The 20,226-nt window shown below is 36.7% G+C and overlaps 1 protein-coding gene across 2 annotated transcripts in view; it reads left to right on the top strand.

Moving 5' to 3' along the window:
* Positions 1–20,226, top strand: part of LOC148654698 (leucine-rich repeat-containing G protein-coupled receptor 5-like) — a 94,832-nt gene that overhangs the window by 59,611 nt on the left and 14,995 nt on the right. For both annotated transcript variants that reach the window (XM_088644549.1, XM_088644548.1), the window contains 7 exons: positions 5,241–5,456; positions 12,219–12,290; positions 17,971–18,039; positions 18,142–18,213; positions 19,271–19,342; positions 19,468–19,536; positions 19,911–19,982. In XM_088644549.1, coding sequence (XP_088500675.1) covers positions 5,241–5,456; positions 12,219–12,290; positions 17,971–18,039; positions 18,142–18,213; positions 19,271–19,342; positions 19,468–19,536; positions 19,911–19,982 — 642 coding nt within the window. The remainder of the gene's footprint in view (positions 1–5,240; positions 5,457–12,218; positions 12,291–17,970; positions 18,040–18,141; positions 18,214–19,270; positions 19,343–19,467; positions 19,537–19,910; positions 19,983–20,226) is intronic.

The raw sequence follows: 20,226 nt of genomic DNA, 5'->3' as shown, positions 1-20,226 counted from the left end.
GTGGCCCTTTCAGCTCTCTTCACAATAGGAATGAACAGGCTGACTGTCAGTATCTCATCTTATAAAAGGAATCGCTGAGAACCAGGAGGCTATCAGTCTGGTTTCAGCGCCCATTCTTTGTCATTTACCGGTCGAACTCTGCTAAAAGTGGCTCTGCCTTTTAATTATCATATGAAACGGGGGATAGAGACTGGGGAAAGGGGGAGCTGGAAATGAGTCCAAATGAAGCTTTGCCCAAAAGAAAGCTTACCTTTGATCATTAGAGAAAAGAAGGAGGGAGAGATAAGGAAGCTCAATACAGATTGCCTTTCAGGGTAGTCAAGCTGGAATCCATCCTTTCTTTTTTTTAAACACATACAAAATATCTCAGTAAGATCACATTATTCCATAAGCATTCTGTCCTAAGACAGGTCAAGCAAACAGACTGGCCATTGTTGCGGCCTCAAATTTGGATGCATGTTGTACAGGGTTTCCTCAATAACATGACAGCTTCTCTTCTGGTGCCTTTGTTGCTTAAATGCTACCCTCTGAATAAGGCTGGAGCAGTACAAAGCCCCAGGGTTATGTTGTCAAAGTAAGTGAGTGGTGTTCAGTAACCATTAATATCCCGAGCAACACTGGTCAATAGAGAACTGGGAACAGCTGTACAATGGAAAGACAGGTACAGTGAGGGCTACTGTAAGGATACATAATAGGTGTTGTGAGTCTAAGAGATCCTGCTCATTGTGATCTTCCAAAAGTATTAGATTCCTCTCAAAACAAAATCAGAAGTAAATTTTTTTATAGTTCACTTCTGGTTCCTTTAGCACTGTGGCTCTCTTTGTTGTTTAAAATTATAAAAAACAGTTTGACACAATTACAAATTGCTCTGTTACTTTTTTTTTAAGTCTGCACATAGTGTTTTCCAAAGGAGGTAACAATTGCTGGCACTAACTGTACTGTATGGAGAGGAAAATATTTGTGAAGTTGAACAACATCAGCTGAATGCTAGACTGGAAGTACTATTTTGTAAAAGCTGGCTGGGAAAAATTTGAATGCACATGTAAAGAGATGAAAGCCTGACCAAAGTGACTAGCTGTATCAGCTAGCGCGTCATTGTGCTTTTTTGATGGGATTTCGAAATCATTAAGTTGGTAATAGAGAGTCTTAAATGGGTTTAAGGAATTCCTTTGAGTGAAAGTGGGAACAGTTTTTCAAGATGAGAATTCTTTAGGTGTTATTTTCCATCCCAGCTTTCTCACTGGGTGTGTCTCTGGCCACCAGGTAACTCTTTGTTAGTTAGTGCTGTCAACTGTAATGTGAGAGGAAAAACAATTAGAAAAAAAATGGTTACTAGATTGCTATCATATAGCCAGCAGAGACTGTATATTCTTCTAAAGTAGAGCTGGTTGTATTTACAAATTAGCATTTGATGAAGTATTGTCAAACCCAGAACCACTGATTCTTGACTGTGTATAATTCATCAATTTTTAAAAGGATAAAGTGATTTTTCCACCTAGTTATAATTTACTTAAGTGATTATTTTAAAAATAATTTTGCAGTGATATCACTTTTCATTTCCTTTCTCTGAAATGTGTTGTCAATTTGAAGTTCTTACAATTATTATTTCTAATTTTCTTTATTGTGTTATTTCCCTTTGCGGCTGTGTGAGAGCTTTGTAACATTTATAGGCATAACAAAAAACAAAAACTCTTACGATGTATAGATTTTCCAAAATAAGTCATAATTATTACAAACATGTCACCCAAATGTTCGTCTTAGTGTTAAAAAGACATCATAATCCCATGTCTGACTGTGGTTCATGACTGATAGGGTTGAGCTGACCTACCACACACAGGCAAACCACACACTCTGTCTTTGACTCTTTATTAGGGTCTCGTTGCTTAATTAAGCTTCCTGAAACAAACCCCCAACTCTCCATGTATTTTGTTCATAAATGCTATTTTCTTGTCAGAACTTCAGTCATGGAAATGTTTAATATGTCTGGTGAAGGCATGGCGAATCAATAGTTAGGATAAACAGTGATCATCAATGTTTATATATACCATGCAAAAGTTCACACGTTAGACCGGAGATTTGTGCTCACCAGCAAACAAACTAGATGTCTTTCTGCCAGAAACCTATGTCAGAAAACTATGTCCCTAAAGCAAATGTCAACACAAGAAATTAAGGAAATTACTACCATGCAGCTGAAGAATGCACAGACCTCCCTGCTAGAAGATGTCTCTTCTGGGAAAAAAGAAGGTAGAGAAAACTATATCTGTGCAAAGGAAAATGAGAACTCTCAGTTCAGCTTTTCGTTCTTTTACTCCCAATTGGCAGGTCATTTCAGTAAGCACAGTTCCCTGTTTACCAATTAGTACTGGGCCATATCATTTTCAGAATACAGTAGGTACACACAGTGTATTAAGTCCGCAACCTTACATTCCTCGGGGGAAAGTTTGTGGACAGTTTGTGTTGTGGAAGATAAACTGCTTTGTGAGATTGCAGGGGTCAAACAGTGTATATAGGAAAAGGGCTTACTGGGCCACTTTCAGAAAGATTGGTCAAGGTCAGACCACATGTGTTGAAAGTAGTGTTATGTTGTGTACTTGAACTGAAACTAAGAAAGTGCTAGCATTCTATAATGATGTTTATAAGTGAAACTTTAATAGATATTAAAAACAGTGAAATAAAATATTTGTAGATACTGTAAACAGTAATATTCATACTAACTAAAACTAAGAGTAGAGATGTTACCCCAGTGTCCTGGCCAAATTTCCCCCGGTCTTTACCAATCATGGCCTCCTAATAATCCCCATCTCTGAATTGGCTTCATCACTCTGTTCTCCTCCCCACTGATAGCTGATGTGTGGTGAGCATTCTGGTGCACTATGCCTGCTGTTGCATCATTCAGGTGGATGCTGCACATTGGTGTTGGTGGAGGGGAGTCCCCATTCCCTGTGCTTTGAATGGAATGTTCAGAAAAGCACCATATAAGTGCCAGGAATTATTATTAATTATTCATCCTAACCTAACCTCTTCAGTACTGTATATGTATGGATGCCTCATTGACATTGTATCGAACCTGAAATGGAGTTTGTAATGAACTTTCAGGAGGGATGACAATAACCAAGTTCACTCAGACTCAGCTGTCAGTAATTAGCAATCACTCCTGATGTCATTTCCTCTCCTAAAACACTATAAATACTGTACGTGATCCTCTTCTCTCCCTTGCATACATCTTTTGCATCCCACCTCCACCTGCAGCTGCCCCGTGGTCACTCCTCACTCTGCATGGGGGTCCTGTCCTACTCGTCTATGGTCAGGAGGTCAGCCCTCAGCCAAGAGGGTTAAACAAGATTTTCACTAAACACTCCATAATCCTTTCAGGACACTTTATTCTTGGGTGTTGTTATTCCTGATTAATTAAAAATTAAAAAAATTGGAGACCAATATCATATCTGTTAGACCTCCAGTTATACAACCTAGTATAAAGAGTGACCAAAATAATTGCAGTGAAAGAGGTTTCTGTGAATATCACAGTGCAAAACTGACCTATTTGCTGTACACACAAAAAAGATCAAAAGAGAATAATGCATATTGCAGTTTTAAACCTTGTAGGGAGGTACACTGATGTTGAATGGCCTAGAACTGTATGAGCTCTGGAGGAGTCATCTGTGATAACAGATGCAGAAAAGGGAAACTGAGCAATTCTGGGGTTATAATACAGCTGTGGTGAAAGGCATAGTTGTCCCATTTTTTTTAATATGGAAATATAAAATATATGGAATGCAGTCTGTTTTATTGCTTTATTCTGTCCTGATTTGGAACGGGGGTTATAAATCTTTCAAAGCAGTCCAGGTTATAAGGCAGGACCAATTGGTTAAGACAGTAATTTCAGAAGTTATGTCTCCCAAAGTCTTTCCTAGCTCTTTTTATAGGATCTTTTTATGAAGTGCCCTTTTCACTATATTCTTTGCAAATATTGGTTTTGCATTTCTGTCCACAGAAAAGATTTTATTTTGGCCTTATTCTCTATTATATTTGTTTCCCCCACTACATTCTGATAAGTCTTATCGGATAGTATGTTAATTTATGCATGAATTCCTGGAGATTTCTCTTTTTCGTTGCTTATTCATACCTGTCACATACATTTGCCTTTGTTACTTTCAGTGAAAGACAGATAAGTAATACTTAATCTCCTTATAAAGAGTTAAGCAATATTTTACTACTTTAATTAAAAATCTGTTGTTGCTCCTCTTGGTATCTTGATGTTTTGTTTATTGTGGTCCATGCTTAAGTTTAAAGCTACCTACAGTACACCTAAAGGAAATTTCAACTAATAAACATTATTTATTGAGCTGTCGTTTGGTATTGTTCATAATTTAAAAGCCCATACTGTATCGCTAAAACAAAAAAAACAGATATTAAAAAATGAATACAGCATTCCAGCTAATTAATTCATAGTTCACTTAAAACAACCAAAAACAGCAAATTCCATGAGGCAGGCTTGAAATAAAACTGCACTTTTTTCATTATTATGTTTAGCATGCATGTAACCTTGAGATAGTTTGTCTTAACCATATCCTGTTAAAATAGTTTGTTGAAAGAACCTTGTATTTTTGTGAAGGGAGCAAACAGTTTTAAATCCTTCTTTGTCAGTTCTCTCTTAGCTTGTCATCCTTGAAAGCAGATTAGACAGTGAATTTCAAAATCCTGTTTTTACATTCTAAATGAAGGCAGGTATTAAATCAAAGGGTAAATGGATTTTTGGAGAGAACAAAGCTTGCTGTATCCTACAGTACCATGTTGTTGTTCTGACATTTTATTCTTCCCCTTTATTCTGAGGAATAGTCCTCAGCATTTTATTTACTCATTTTTAAGTCAATGTAAAAAAAGAGTATTTCAGCCATGTGTGCCTTAGTATTATACAAGATTTATTTTGTTCCTGTGTTTCTAATTTAAATTGGAAACCCCAAAATCTTAGTTCGTTTGCATACACTGTATACATTTGCTGGTTATTTTCACCTTTGTGGAAGTATTTGGAAGTCATTCCAATAGTTGAACACTCCTATCAAACTATGAAGTAGAAGTTAAAATGATTAATTGAAGTAAGGTATCTCTGAAATAGGATGTTATTCCAAAATTAACCGAGCTAGTTAGTTAACCAAGCTATACTGTACATTTGTTCCTTCTTCCGTATATATGACTAACTGAAAAAAGGCTATTTGTATTATATTTCCATGTTCATTTCCCAGACGCTTGGACGCTAATCATATCTACAGTGTGCCACACAACTGCTTTGATGGCTTGGTGGGTCTGAGACACCTGTGGCTGGATGACAACTCCCTGACAGAGGTCCCCATAGAGGCTCTGAGCAGCTTATCGACGCTGCAGGCTATGACATTAGCCCTGAATGAAATCACACACATCCCCGACCTTGCATTTGCAAACCTTTCCAGCCTGGTTGTCTTGTAAGTATGAGATTGTTCGTTTTACGGCATTAGCGATTTGTCGTTCTTTAAGATAACTTTAAATGTGAATGGTGTTTAAAAGGTGAGCAAAAGAAAAATCCAAGGAGAAAAAAAACAATCAGATCCTGTTGCATAGCAGTCTTGGATCCATTCCAGGTTTGAAAAGCCATAGGCTTTTCTATAAAACAACTCCAGGTGCTGGATATTATACACTAAGATTGTTATCTCATTACTAGCAAGTTTAAACAGACAGATGCATACACTTAAATAATATTAAGCATATTGCTTTGTGGCTTTTTTTTTTGTACATTTTTTACAAGCACCTGCACCTAGTAAACACTAAAATGGATAAAACACCTAGGCAGTTGGAGCTGGCTTGATCCTGAAATTCAAATGATTCATTATTATTTAATCATCCCCATCTCTTCCATCAAACTATAGATCAGTGCTCCTCCGAAGCCTTGCGTATACCCAAATCTCATGCCCTGCAAACTCCTTCACTGAAGAACTTTGCAGTGGTGCTTTGGGATTCCTTAAATCTTTTTGGGGGGTCCTGTTGGTCTTGACCTCATGGGCAGGCTCATCCTGGTGCCAAATAAACTTTTAATACATTGCATTAATTAGCATTTTATCAATCTACTGAATATGTGTTACACTATGTGTGTTTTTTCCTGATATTTTTATTGTACATAGCAGCTAACAAGTCTGCTTTGGATCATATTTGTGTAGTGTCTACAAAAAAAGTGCATGTGTTTTTAGGCAAGACTCTTTTCATCTACAGTATAAAAGGCCTTAGGTATAAAAATATACTCCTTTAGTTTAACCAGCTTTTACCTAGACAAGATCAGGTAAATAAGTCACAGTTTTAATACAAGGTATGTTCTCCCCTTACAATGACCATCTCATTGATCTGACCAGAGTTCTGATGTAGAGGAATGTCGTGTTCTGATGAGTTTCCAATCAAACAGACAACAAATGGAGTCCTAGAGATGCACAATAGCCTTCAAACTCCTGTAGAAGGCAAACCACTAATCTGTATAATCAAGCTGACATTGTCAAACCTATAAATAATCACCTGAATGAATGTCTGGAGACTTCATCAAATTCTAAGGCAGAATATCCCTGCATTTAATGAACTTAATCAATGTTATCACTCAATCAATGCTTTTTCCACAAAACATTTTTTGTAACTTTGTATTTTTGTGCTTGTAATAACTAAACCATATTCATAACTGAATCACGAAGTTTGATTTAACAGTCACCGTGTAGTTAATTCTGTTCAAATCACAGAAACTGATTGTGAAATGAAACAGCTAATCGTCCTTGTTGGTCATGCACAGCGGTTAGTTATCAGTGTTTATCTTGGCAAATGTGTCATCATTTACACTTGTTACAAGCATGACTATACTCTGTCACAGATGTATGAAGCCTTTAAACATAAATTAGAAAGGATGTTTCTTTTGAATAAAGAGAAATTTTAAATGCCTGTCTCAAAGTGTCCCTGGGAATATGGAGCAATATGCATATCTGAGACAAACTAGCTGTATTTCTATGTTATGCTAGTATTTCAACACTTAGCTCTCGAGATGCTTAAAACACATCTTCAACAACTTCAAAGCAGTGAAAACAAAAAGAAAACAAAAACACTAACACTAGCTCTATATGGGCTACTTAGTGTGTATAGCAAGATGCAGAGGTGTGGTTTCAGTCCAGCACTGTTATGTGAAATCCAGTTTATACAGGTCAGTTTAGCAGGTCAGAGTTTCAGGACACAAACCTTCAACTCACATTGCCCATTGGGACAAGGAGTAAACATCTATGTGATGCTGGACCCATGTTGCTGGAGAAAAGAAGTTACGGGCCGCTGCATGACCTGGGGACTGACACTAGTCCTGCAATGCACATGGAACATTTCTGAGCACTTTATGTGTGGAGACACTTACTGTAGTTCTGACAAAACTGAAAACATCCAGGGTACTGTACGTGTGGTGCCACAACTCATGGCAGTCCCAGTCATTCTCCTAGATCTATATAAGGAGTTGCTCTCTTCACAATGAAAAGGCAAATCAAAGGGCAAAAATAGGCTCAGTGTTGTAAGCAACCCCAAATGACTGAAGAGTGCATAATTAGAAACGCTGAGGTTAGCAGAGAGAGTGATTCATGCTGTCTGAAAATGCTTTATCCAGTTATTCACAAGGCTTCTAACCTGCATATTGGAATTTCAGTACTGACGTGAAAAATACAGCATGCATGTCTTGCTGTTTGATTGCTTTTGCTGGAGATCATCATCTAGCTGTAAATGTATTCCCGTGATGATTTTCCAAGGTCTCGTGACCATGGAGCTGTCAGAGCTGTGCCTTGACCTCTGTTTCTGATTGTTACTTCTTTGTGAGGGAAGTCTGATCTCACCTTGTGTGTTTTGTTATGTAGGGAATTATCATGTCATGTCTGATCCACTGTATGTATAATGTGCGTATATGTATACATTTGTTTATTCATTCTTTTAACTAGAAGTTTATGAGCATATAATGCAGTTGCAAGCCTGTCTTTACTCTGACACAGATACACAGTATATACTGTAAGCCTTGTTCTTGAAAAATGATCCAGTGAGCATTCATTCTTTTGTATAATCATATAATGTAGTAATCCAAAAGTGCTTACTAAGATTTGAAAATAATTGTAAAAGTGGAGTGTACAGGTAGCATAACAAGGCATACAATATGTATATACAAAGAAACAGGTAAAGGTATATTCCATGGTGAAAGGAAAAGAAAAGAAACACTAAGTTTTGGCTGTGAAGATTTGTTCAGGTGTGCACAGAAGAAGGCTCAACAGCTGAAGCTTTGTGTTTCTTTTCTTTTCTGCATGGATTAAACCTTTAGCTGTGCATGTGCAGTCTAAGGATGCTGACGCGGCTACCTGCTTGAACATCTATATGTTATGTTATGTACAGGACTATACTTACATTTTCTTCAGAAAGTATTCATCCCTGATCCAATTTTTTTAGTGAACAAAGCATTCACCCCTGAGCAAATATTGTTGTATTCTGACCAGAATGTTTAATGCATTTGAATGTTTTTTCCCTTCATTTACACAACATAGCTATTAGAAACTGAGTGGCTCTGTATTATTTCCATTTCCTAATGATGACCCTGACTGGGCTCCAAAGAACTTTTAACACACTAGATATAACCTCCTCACAACTCCTATCAGAGTTGTACAGACAGCTCCTTGGTCTGCGTGATAGAATTTCTGCTATGATATGCACTGAGCGACTGAAGGATCTTGTATGAGGGACCTTATGTAGACAGGTGTATTTTTTTCTCAAGTCATTTCAAACAAATTGAACTGACTACAGATGGATTCTATTGAAGTTTAAAAGGTGATCTTACAAGGATATTATATAAGATAAGGATATTATCTTACAAAGATATTAGATGCATCTACTGTAGGCTTAAGTTGGATTGTCATGTCAAATCATTTCAGTTTTTTCAATTGCATTTAAAACATTTCCAAAACTTTCATTCCACTTTGACATTACAGAGTAATTGATGTTAATCACTGGCAAAAAAAATCTCATATAAACGTATTTCCATTTGAGTTTGTAACATAACAAATGGTGAAAAAATCTCAAAGGGGTGAATATTTTCTGAAGACACAGCAGAGTTGGCAAATAGCCTTGCATGCCTTGCATAACCTCTTTCTGTATTTTTCCTAGAAATAAGAAATATATTTTATTGGTATCATTAATTTAAGCAGCACAGTACAATATAAGCAGAAAAATACAATTTTTGTAAAAAATATTTTAAAAGACCTAGTAAAAAAATGTGTTGCATGTTTTTGTTCAAGTGTGTTTCAAAAAGAAAATGAGATTCAAATAAATGCCTTCTGTTAAAACCCTGGGGGATTAATGTACAAGTTTCAACACATATCACATTTAATGAGAGTACAGAATACAAAAATATAATTCCACAAGTTCCATGATAATTGCAGTGTAAGTTTCTGTCTATAAAATGTGTCACAAAGCCACTGAAAGCTTTATAAAAAAGTGAAATAGTGAAAACATGGCTGGTTTTGACAAAATAACGCATTCACCAGTTTAAAACCAAGGAGAAAGTTAGAAAAGTTCATGATAGAAAAGGAATAATTCTTTTTTTTTCTTTACGACAACATCGTATCAACAATGTAGGATAAAATACTGCCTCAGAGAAAATGGGAAACATTGAAGTTGATAAAAGAGAAATGACAGATGTAAAATGGATACTGTACTTCGCTCAGATGTTCAATGAACAAATCAATAACTTGTCTCAGGCTGAAGAAGTTCTCTATTAAATAATGTTAGCATAGAAGAGACAAATGTGTTTCATATGAAAGAAACACTTATAGATAAATACATCATCAAGGCCAGATGGTGTTTTATCAATTGTACTTAAAGAAACAAGAACTATTATTCATAGCCTGATAGCAAAGGTCTTCCTACAGTCTGACAAGTAACTAAAAATAGTCTTCAACAGAGAAGACTACAAGGAAACCTGATTGAAGTATTTAATGTTCTCAAAGGCAATGATAAACTAAACCAATTGAACCTTTTCATAGCGAGCGATAAAACACCAACCAGAAGACACTGGTGGAAACTGTGGGGAAGCACTTTTAAAACAGAACAATGAGAATGAGAATCAGTATCATTCTTTAGGAAACAGCTATATCACAGCTTCCAAGACAACTTGTCTGCTAAAAACCAAATGAGGAAGATGAGCCAAATGGCATCTTGTTTCCAGACTTTCTTATTTCTTATAGGGATTTATACACCTGTTTGAATTAAGATAATTTACCTGGAATCTTCACTGTTTCAAACTAGGATTATTATTTTTTTCAATAAACATTAAAAAGATATTGCTGAAAGATAAATACAACTTAATAAAATAATTGCTCAAGGTGTATAAATGTGTAGTGATTTTACTGTTAATTAAATATGTCACCTTCTTCTTATGTATGTGAATAAGCGATGTTGAAATAAAAAGGAAAGTAACTTTTAATTTGGAAAGTAACAGTTAATTATCAGGTAATTTCAGGAGTAGTGTAGGAGTGAAGCTACAACTTTAGATAGGTAACTTTTTATTGTCTACTGTGTATTTTTTAAGCTGCTAACAGGATGTTCTCATCTCTTAAAAGAGGGGTACTGCCAGAGACAAATGTCTGTTGTTTATTAGAAACATAAGAACACATCTTTCTCATTTGGTTGCTAGTAGAATTTTGATTCAAGGGTTTTGGTCAGAACCAATGATGGACAAGTTATTCCACACTTGCACAACACGAAACCAGAGGATGACAATGGAAAATGTGCAAGTGCATTTAAAGAAGAAGAGGCATTTCTTTTCCCAAGAGAGAGTGGGAATATGGAACAAGCTTTTTCAAGAAACTGGATTGTGTGCTTGGGTCAATTAGCTGCTAACTACTAAATGGGCTAATGGGGCCAAATGAGCTCTTCTTGTTTGTGACCCTTCTTGTGTTTTTATGTTCTAAACAAATTGTATTGAAACGTAAGAAAAGATTAAGTACCTAAATTAAGTCAATCCACTATCTGTAAATAAACATTTGCATTTGAAGAGTAATTATTAAGACAGTTATTGTTCCTGCCATTTTTCTGTTCTTTCTCAACCATATAGCAAGAATTAGACCGTGTGGCATCAGGTCAACAGCTAAACTTGTGCAGCCTGCTTTAGTACTGTTCTACGTGAAGTAACCTGTGGTGGTAATTATAATGTAACACTATAGTTATTTCTTGGGGTGCAGGAAGGAAGTAGCCCAGTTAATTCATCACTTTCAGGAAGATAGAAATGGTAAGTAGGGGAACCAGTTGTTTTAAACGGGCTTCCGCTGCTCTGATACCACAGCAGCCTGAGGGCATCCATTGAAACCTCAACCTCCGGTGGCTTACAGTGCTGGCAATGGCTTTCACCTCTTCAGAGAGAATTAAGAACCAGTTATAAAGAGATGCTCAAAACGAAATCCTCTCAATGCCTGGTTTTAGGACTCTTTATGACGAGCTTTACTATAGTTTCACAGCCCGAAGAGAAAACTTGGCCCAGAAACTTGCAAAGCTTCTGGGATGAATTTTATCTTTTAATGTGTCACTGGTGTGTGTACTGACGTGGCATTGTGAACATAATATAATATAAATGCCGAAAGACAACATGATGCGAAGTGTATTGTGTATGAGTTTAGTTTACATCTTATGTCAGGGAAAAGATAAAGAACCATGCATCTTCAAAATAAAATATTTTAATGCTTTGCTTTCTAAATTGTAAGTGAAACTGTTGATTTTTTTTTCTGAGTAATAAAAAAGTTTTTGTGATGTGGCTGTTGTGATCGCAAGAATGCTGTCAATTAGAAACAGAAGGACCTTGATCCATGGTTCATACAACCATGTAATATTAATTTTCTTGTTTGAGTCAATAATGGCTGAAGTCTGAACTCAAAATCTCTTGGTTCCATCAACGGATCTCCTGGATTCCTTTTGCCAGACTTGTTTATTAGCCTGGCTCAATGTTTGTGTTGAGAGAAGGAACAATCTTGTCCTTTGAAGTCCTGACTGTTGACGTTACATATACAGTTGGCATGACTTGCATGAAATGAGCGTGCCATATATAGTACAAGGCACTTCTTTTTATTATTTTCACACTCAGCCAATGGGAAAAGTTTGCTCAGGCCTGCTGGGTGCATTGTGCTTTTTCTGACTGTGCTTTTAATGTTCCCCTACAGACATCTCCATAACAATAGAATTCACTCCCTGGGAAAGAAATGCTTTGATGGGCTCCACAGCCTCGAGACTTTGTGAGTTGACCTCTGACTTGTTTAAATTTTAAATGTTTTCATTAAAATGCAGAAAGTATGAGCAAAATGGCATAAAATGCAGACAAACACATACAGCATGAGTTTTCTTACTTCCAATAAATCTCCATACAGGTGCCTTATTATTGGCCCACAAGGACCACTCATCTAAATATATTTAGCCAAGATTAACCGTTTTTGGTACAGGAAACCATTTAAGTGCAGATCAGACTTCATCTGATTTTATCTGCTCTGGAAAACTAGACCTATGGTTTATTTCCTTGTAGTCTGCTCAGTACTGTTTTCCATTATTGTAAATCTGTGACGTACTACTGTTGGGATTTTTCAAGCCATACAGTATGTGCAATTAGAGTTTTGAAAACAGATTGTAAAAAGATCAAGTTTAATATTCTAGATTTTGTGGTCCCTTAAACTACCTTGCAAGAACTGCTTGGCAAATCATGAAATTAAGTTTGTCCATCAAAAGGGATTTTGAAAAGCATCTTTTTTAAATAACTTGATGGATGGATAGAACCCTGTACAAATATTTTTGGTTTTCAATACCTGGTTGCATTATTTATTGGATGTGAATTTTCTCAATTGATATATAAAAACCTAATTCATTTAAGTTTATTTTTAATTGTTGGAGTAATACCATGGAGTATAATGCTTATTTTATTTAACTGCAACAAAATGCAACTTGACAAATTCATACACATAAGTGTTGCTGTTATAGCTTGATGCATGACATTTGCAAACCATTTACTACAGAAGTGTCATTGGCTGTTTTTTTATTTAAAGATTGTTTTTCTGTTTTTATTTTTTGATGATATAGTTTTAAATGAATAAAACTGACATCGAAAGCTCGTTTATATTTTAAATAGTGAGTAGATGCTGAGCTCACGTAGTCATGAAGTCAAGTGATTTGATAAAAACAACAACTTGTTTTGTACTTAGGTCGGGTTAAAATGTCCAGAATCAGTTGATTACATATCTGTGTAAATATCAATTCAATTTAATTGTAATTTTGAAAAACACAGGAATAGTATAATATTATAGTATAAGTCAATCCACTAGTATATAATAGTATAATATATGAATTTGAACAATGAAGATATGTCAGTTTCTATCAACATGATTGACTCTGTGGGAAAGAAGATAAGATGTTCTGCTTTGACAATCAGCATATGATTCCAGATAAACCAGGAAATAGATTCTGTGAGGGACAGTCCGCATTCTAGAAGGCAAAGAGTCACCACTTCCAACCAAGACCATCTGATCCATCCACATAATTGATTTTTTAGGGTAGTGGCTACAGCACAATACATTTCTCAGAGATTTAACCTGCACATCAAAAGTATGACTGGATCTCTCCATCTGCCTGCTGAGGCAGGCATCTGCTGAGATGCCGTTCAGTGGTAACATATTGACAGCAACCTAAAATTGCCATCTTCTCTGGACCAGAGAACATCAGAGGTATTAATACAGACTTAATGATCACTAATACAGTATATGTGGCAACATGATGATGATTGGTGACTTTTACTATTACATTAATAATTATAATAATTGCTTACAGCACTTTTCTGGACACTCCACTCAAAGCACTTTACAGGTAATGGGGATCCCCTCCACCACCACTAATGTGCAGCATCCACCTGGATGATGCGACAGCAGCCATAGTGCACCAGAACGCTCACCACACACCAGCTATCAGTGGGGTGGAGAACAGAGTGATGAAGCCAATTTATAGATGGGGATTATTAGGAGACCATGACTGGAAAGGGCCAATGGGAAATTTGGCCAGGACACTGGGGTGACACCCCTACTCTTTTTGAGAAACGCCCTGGGATTTTTAATGACCACAGAGAGTCAGGACCTCCTGAGTTTTACATCTCATCCAAAGGACGGCACCATTTTACAGTATAATGTCCCCGTCAATATACAGGGGCATTAGGATCCACATGGGCCGCAGGGTGAGCGCCCCCTGCTGGTCCCACTAACACCTCTTCCAGCAGCAACCTTAGTTTTTCCCAGGAGGTCTCCAATCCAGGTACTGACCAGGCTCACGCCTGCTTAGATTCAGTGGGTCACCAGTTGTCAGTTGGTCAAGCCAATGTACGATGTACAGTAGATATCGTGCAGATTGAGGACAAAATTACTGCTCATTATTACACTAGCAAAGTCCTTGATTTTTAGGTTCCTGTAAGCCAAGCTGAAAGGCATTGGTTTTCCAGCAGGACAATGTGAGATCGTTGAATTACAATGATGTGACTTCAACAACAAAATGTAAAGGTCATGCTGTGGACAGCTTTAGTTCCTGACCTGAGACCGACAGCAAATCTCTGGGACCAACTTGCCAGTATCATCAATAGGACATGATCATATGCAGCCAACCTGTTCCAGCTGGCTGTGTTTGTAGTGGCAGAAACCTCCACAGCAGTCTGTTCAGAGGCTGATGAGGTCTAACCATGAATGTATTTAAGAGTGTGTTAGTGCTCACGGAAGTCACAATGCATGAAACTTTTAATTCTTTTTCTTTTTGACTGTGTCTTATTTTACACTTGAAACTTAACATGTTTTTTTTAATCTATTTTAATCACATTTTCTGTGATTGTGATTGATAGTGGTACTAATAGGCCTAACTGAAAACGTACTGTAGATAAAATGATTGAGGTACATATTCATTGTATACTTAGAAAATGCTGGTCCTTCTGTTAAAAAACTAATTAACTGACCTCATACAGTATGTAACAATATCTACCCATATTTATTATGCAGTTTGCAATGAAAGTTCAAGATGGATAACAGCAGCCAAGCTTAATTGACCTCAGCTGTCCTAACTCATAATCATTCCTGACGTTACTTCCTCAATTAAAAAAATATAAATACTATATTTCTCTCCTTCGCATTCATTTTTTATATTTCTCCTCCAAACCATCTCTACCTTTGGAGTCCCACTTAGTCACTTCTCACTCTGCAAGCGGGTCCCAGCCTCCTTGTCCAAAGGCCAGAAGGAGGTCCCTCAGCCAAGCAAGTTGAGCCAAATTTACTCTGGAAAAACACTCAACAAATCATTTTTTTAATACACTTAATTATTGGGTGTTGTTATTCCTCATGAATAGTTATTTCATCAATAGTTACTGTATATGAAATTTTCAGCACTCTGAGTTTAAAAACAAAAAGTTCAGGAGACCCTAATCTCTCCCACTTCTCTGAGTATCACATTTCTTACTTTTTTCACATTTTTCTTACACCTCTCCTCCCACCCCATTTTGAAGCAGCTCCCTGGCATATCATTCATTAAACGGGGGGTGGCAATAGCCCAGGAACGTGTTGTCCTTGTCCTTAATCAGGCAATACAAAACAATAAAAGCTCATGAATTTACATCACTCCTCAGCGCCGTTTAAATTAGGGTTAGTATGTACTACTGAAATACTTGTTCAGCGTCAGAGCTGTTGCCTTGCGTTTCTTTAATCATGCCGTATCATGATTAATCATGCTGGGGGCCCTGGATTCAATTCCTGGAGTGCTGTCTGCATGGAGTTTGTATGTTCTCCCTGTGGATTTTCTCCAGGTCCTCCAGTTTCTCACACAGTCAAAAAAAAACATACTCTTTGTTCTACTGATACAAATATAGAGGTGGGTTAATTGACTTCTGGGAAATTTGGGCCTAGGTGTGAGTGTGTGTGTCTGTGTTTGTGTCTGTCTGCCCTGCTAGCATCCTGTCAATGGGTTGCTCTGCCTTGCACCTGTTGCTTACTGGAATAGGCTTCAGCTCCCCCTGCAAGCCTAAATTGGAAGAAGGGATTGGAAAATGGATGTGCTGTATGCCCACAACACCATCCGTTTGATAAAAAATATATTTTATTATGCGAATGATAACATTTACATGATAGAATAAAAAATAGCCCTGAAACAATCACACTGGCTACTGTTACTTAATGCTGAAAGCTAAATCCTTTGTTGTTATCTCTGAATGTGCAGTCACAGCTTTACAGTCATTACTGTCCATGCTAGTGTTAGTATGGTATGTATTTGGAGGCTGTTCTCTCTTCAATACAGGCTGCATGAGTAAGCTAATTTCCTGTGTACATTTAATGCTTATACAGTATTATGAGTGTCTAACCCAAACAGACCTAATAAAATTAATGTAGTATATTTGTTTCCGTATACTCAAATTAAATTTGTGGTTGAGCAAATAATACCTGTTAACGCCCTTTCCGGACAGCTTAATACCACATTGAAATCATTTTAATTTAATAGTATTTTTTATAAGTTCGTTCCACTGTGTTGACGTTGTGGAAGTTTGCATCTGGCCAAGTAGAGGAGTCACCCTAATGCAGTTGTAATGCAGGACCACCTGTGCCCTAGAAAAGGATCACTGCTAGTAATTGAAAGCATGTGAGGACCTAAAGAAAACTTTCTGTTGATGGGAGCAGGAAAAAGTCAATGGAAAGTGTTGCAAAAAATAGACTGCACTTACTCATCACTATACAGGATGTAGCAGGGATTACATAAGTGTATTACTGGAAACGTTTCAAGGAATAAACCACTGTCACAGCCTACATAGGATAACGAGATTGGCACAGCACGTACTACACATGCATACATTCGTGCTCAGAACCAGATAGTTAGCGGCTCAGAGGTGCAAAGATATTGGTACTCCTTGTGTTGTGTCTCCAAGGCTTTAGAAAGATTACAAGACAAAAGTTGGTTCAGAGAAACCAACAAATTTGATACCCTAATTACAGAGATGAAGAAAAACAATGCCGTTCTCTCCCACAGTGTCTCTATACATCTTGTTGTGTTTTTGAATGATATTGTGAATACACATTTAGAATCTTTTAAATACATGTTTTTCAGTTGTTTTCAACAGTAGGATTATGGTCCAGTCCCTTTTGTGGGAAACCAAATGTTTTTTTTTAATCGGTTCAACGGGGACATCAATTACTGGGGGTGTGATGTTCTCACATTTGCTGTTTCAAAGCAGGAAGTGAACCATGATGATCACGTCTGCTGTTAGTGTAATATAAATTGAGTTTGGAGATATCATAACAAAGCCGGAAAGGACATGTCTAGGATGTGAACTAAATCCATATCCTAGTTAATCAAAGGCAGGGAGTTAAGGCCCCTGCTACTTACAAACAGGAAGCCTTTTGTGAGAAACTGTGTTGTTTACCTAGTAGTGAAGGAAAAGTTAGGTAACGCTACAGGAGACTTTCTGCGTACCGCTTAGGTTTATTCCAAAAGTATTTAATAGGAAGCTCCTTTATAACTTCCATACTTTCAGGTGTCTTTCCACTATTTTCTGGACATTGGATGCTGAGAGATTTCTTTTAAATACGTAATGACAAAAGTAGACTTTCTGTGTGTTATTAGTCAAATGAGATTAGTTTTATCTGCTATAAGGTTTGTTGAGGACAAGGTGAAGGTCACATATGTCTAAATTTGTTAAACTATAAAATCCTAAGGGGGTGTACTTACCTTTTTGCCACACAGTACACAGCACAGGATATATACTCTTCTGTGCAGAAATTGAATAATTTCATGTTAATTTTTAACAATGGTTATGCCTTCAAAAGCAGCACTATGGCCATTTAAATTATTCTAGTTGTAATTTACTTTTTTTGAGTTCTTTTTGTTAATATGGGAAATAATCATGTTTTACATCCCCCACAGGGATTTAAATTACAACAATCTGGACGAGTTTCCCGTTGCCATCAAAGCTCTGACGAACCTTAAAGAACTGTAAGTAGATACTGTGTGTTTCTCTCGAATCCACCAATACAAACACTTTAAACCTTGTTTTGTTGACAACAAATAACATGTGTTCTGAAATCTAATTTACAGGGGTTTTCACAGCAACAACATCAGGTCCATTCCAGAGCATGCCTTCATTGGAAACCCTTCTCTCATCACAATGTAGGTTCCCTCAATTTAGACAGACAAACAGATAATTACATTGATTTAAAACTCCTGAGATAAAAGGGTCATTCCACTTTCTGTTTTTCTGGTCTTGTTTATGTGATGACTGTCTGGTATACATTAATTAATTCAAATGTATGATCTTTTTAATGACTAATGCAATCCATCTCTCGCATATTCAGTTTAAATGCATTTGTTTTTTGTTTCATTTGATGTACTTACATCAGCCCTGCTTATGTTTAGTTGGCTTTTATGCAGTCATAATTCAGATATGAAAGTTTTATAAATGCCAAGCTAATTTATGTAGGTAATAAAATGTGATATAAAATTTAACAACAGCCACAGTGTCAGCGGTACAGAACTATATTGTTCTCCAATGTAATTCTTAATTTGTAAAACTTTGTAGTGGAATGTTAGCTAAAAAAACATGATAGCAGTCTACGAAGTGTTCAGTACTCTAAGTACAGTGACTGTATTAGTAGTTGGTTAATTGTTAAATATTTACTTATACAACAAATAAATAAGACAGGCATTTCCTGATTCATCAATTAGTACAAAGCAATATTACTAATCTCATACATTTCCAGTAAATAAAATCTAAAAAATAACAATTCAGAATGTGATTGGATAGTTGTAATATTTTACTTTTTTTTTCTAACTTTTAGATATTTTGGCATCACTGTATTTCAAGGCAATAATACATCATCAGTCATGTCTTTTAAGCCAGCTTTGTTCTTTGCTGGTGGCTTAAGCCTTGCTCCCAACTCTTGCCACATGTTCGACAGTCTTCTCATATTCTGCTGAAGAAACTCCTACACAGCCTAGAACTGTCCTTATGGTCATTACTTTCTTGATTTTTTCAGCCAGTAGCATGCAGCTCCTTACCACACAGGATTCTGCAGTTTTTTTCAATTAACCCATCCCACACTATGTGATGTGTTACTGCCCATTACCAGATATAGCTTAAAGTTTGTGTTCCCATTAGTCATCACTCCACCACTAGACCTCCTTGACAGAGGGTACAGCAAACTGTAAATCCTGTGTTTTTTTACAGATTTTTCTATGACAATCCCATCCAGTTTGTAGGGAAGTCTGCTTTCCAGCACTTGCCTGAATTACGAACACTGTAAGTCAGTTTCTGCATTTACTTTAACAGATACTCTTCAAACATTTTGAGTCTAGTGCAATACATTGCATGCTTTTTTTTGTTTGTTAACAAGCTCTGTCTCTCTCCTGTCTTCTTACCTCCAGGTCACTTAATGGAGCCACAGAAATCACCGAATTTCCAGACCTTACTGGCACCAAAAGCCTGGAAAGTCTGTAAGTTCTTAATTCTGATTGAATAATTTGCATGTCTTATCAAATACAAGTATATGGACTTTTTTCATCAGGCAGTGTTGTACTGTGCCTTGTGTACTTAAACGGATGGATAGAATTAATTTTGAATTTTAATATGAATTAGCTCTCTTCCGATCACAACATTTGTGGATACCCTTTCACTGAACTTACAACCCTTATAATAAAACATTTGGGTGATGCTGACCCATGATTACCTGACATTGCTGGATTTAATATTATCAGTCTGGCTTATTTATGATGAGTAATGTGATGTTGATTTGTGGGTAGAAAGTTGGAAGCGAATGAAGTTCAAGAACCATCTCTAGTCTTAATTATCTTATTTGACTTTGAATTAGGACAATCACCGGAGCTCAGATTACCTCTCTTCCCAGTGCTGTGTGTGAGCAGTTACCAAACCTGCAAGTACTGTAAGTTGCTATGCTAAATAAGATTCTGCCTTAAAAGATCACCCTGGGCTAATACGTTAATGTATTTTTAATAGATCAGTTTGCCAAGAATCATGATTTTGGTTTTTGTTTTTGTGCTTTTTGTTTCTAAAAGGAAATGTTGGCTTTTCCTGCAAACTGGTATCTAGTTTGGAATTAACATTTTGTGTAATGTACAACATCAGCAGTATGTGTACTAATCAAAGTTTTGGTTTTGCCTTTTCAG

This window comes from Lepisosteus platostomus, chromosome 9 (genome assembly GCF_059453375.1).
Source record: "Lepisosteus platostomus isolate fLepPlt1 chromosome 9, fLepPlt1.hap1, whole genome shotgun sequence".
Classification (NCBI taxonomy): domain Eukaryota; kingdom Metazoa; phylum Chordata; class Actinopteri; order Semionotiformes; family Lepisosteidae; genus Lepisosteus; species Lepisosteus platostomus.
This window is presented reverse-complemented; position numbering and strand designations above follow the sequence as displayed.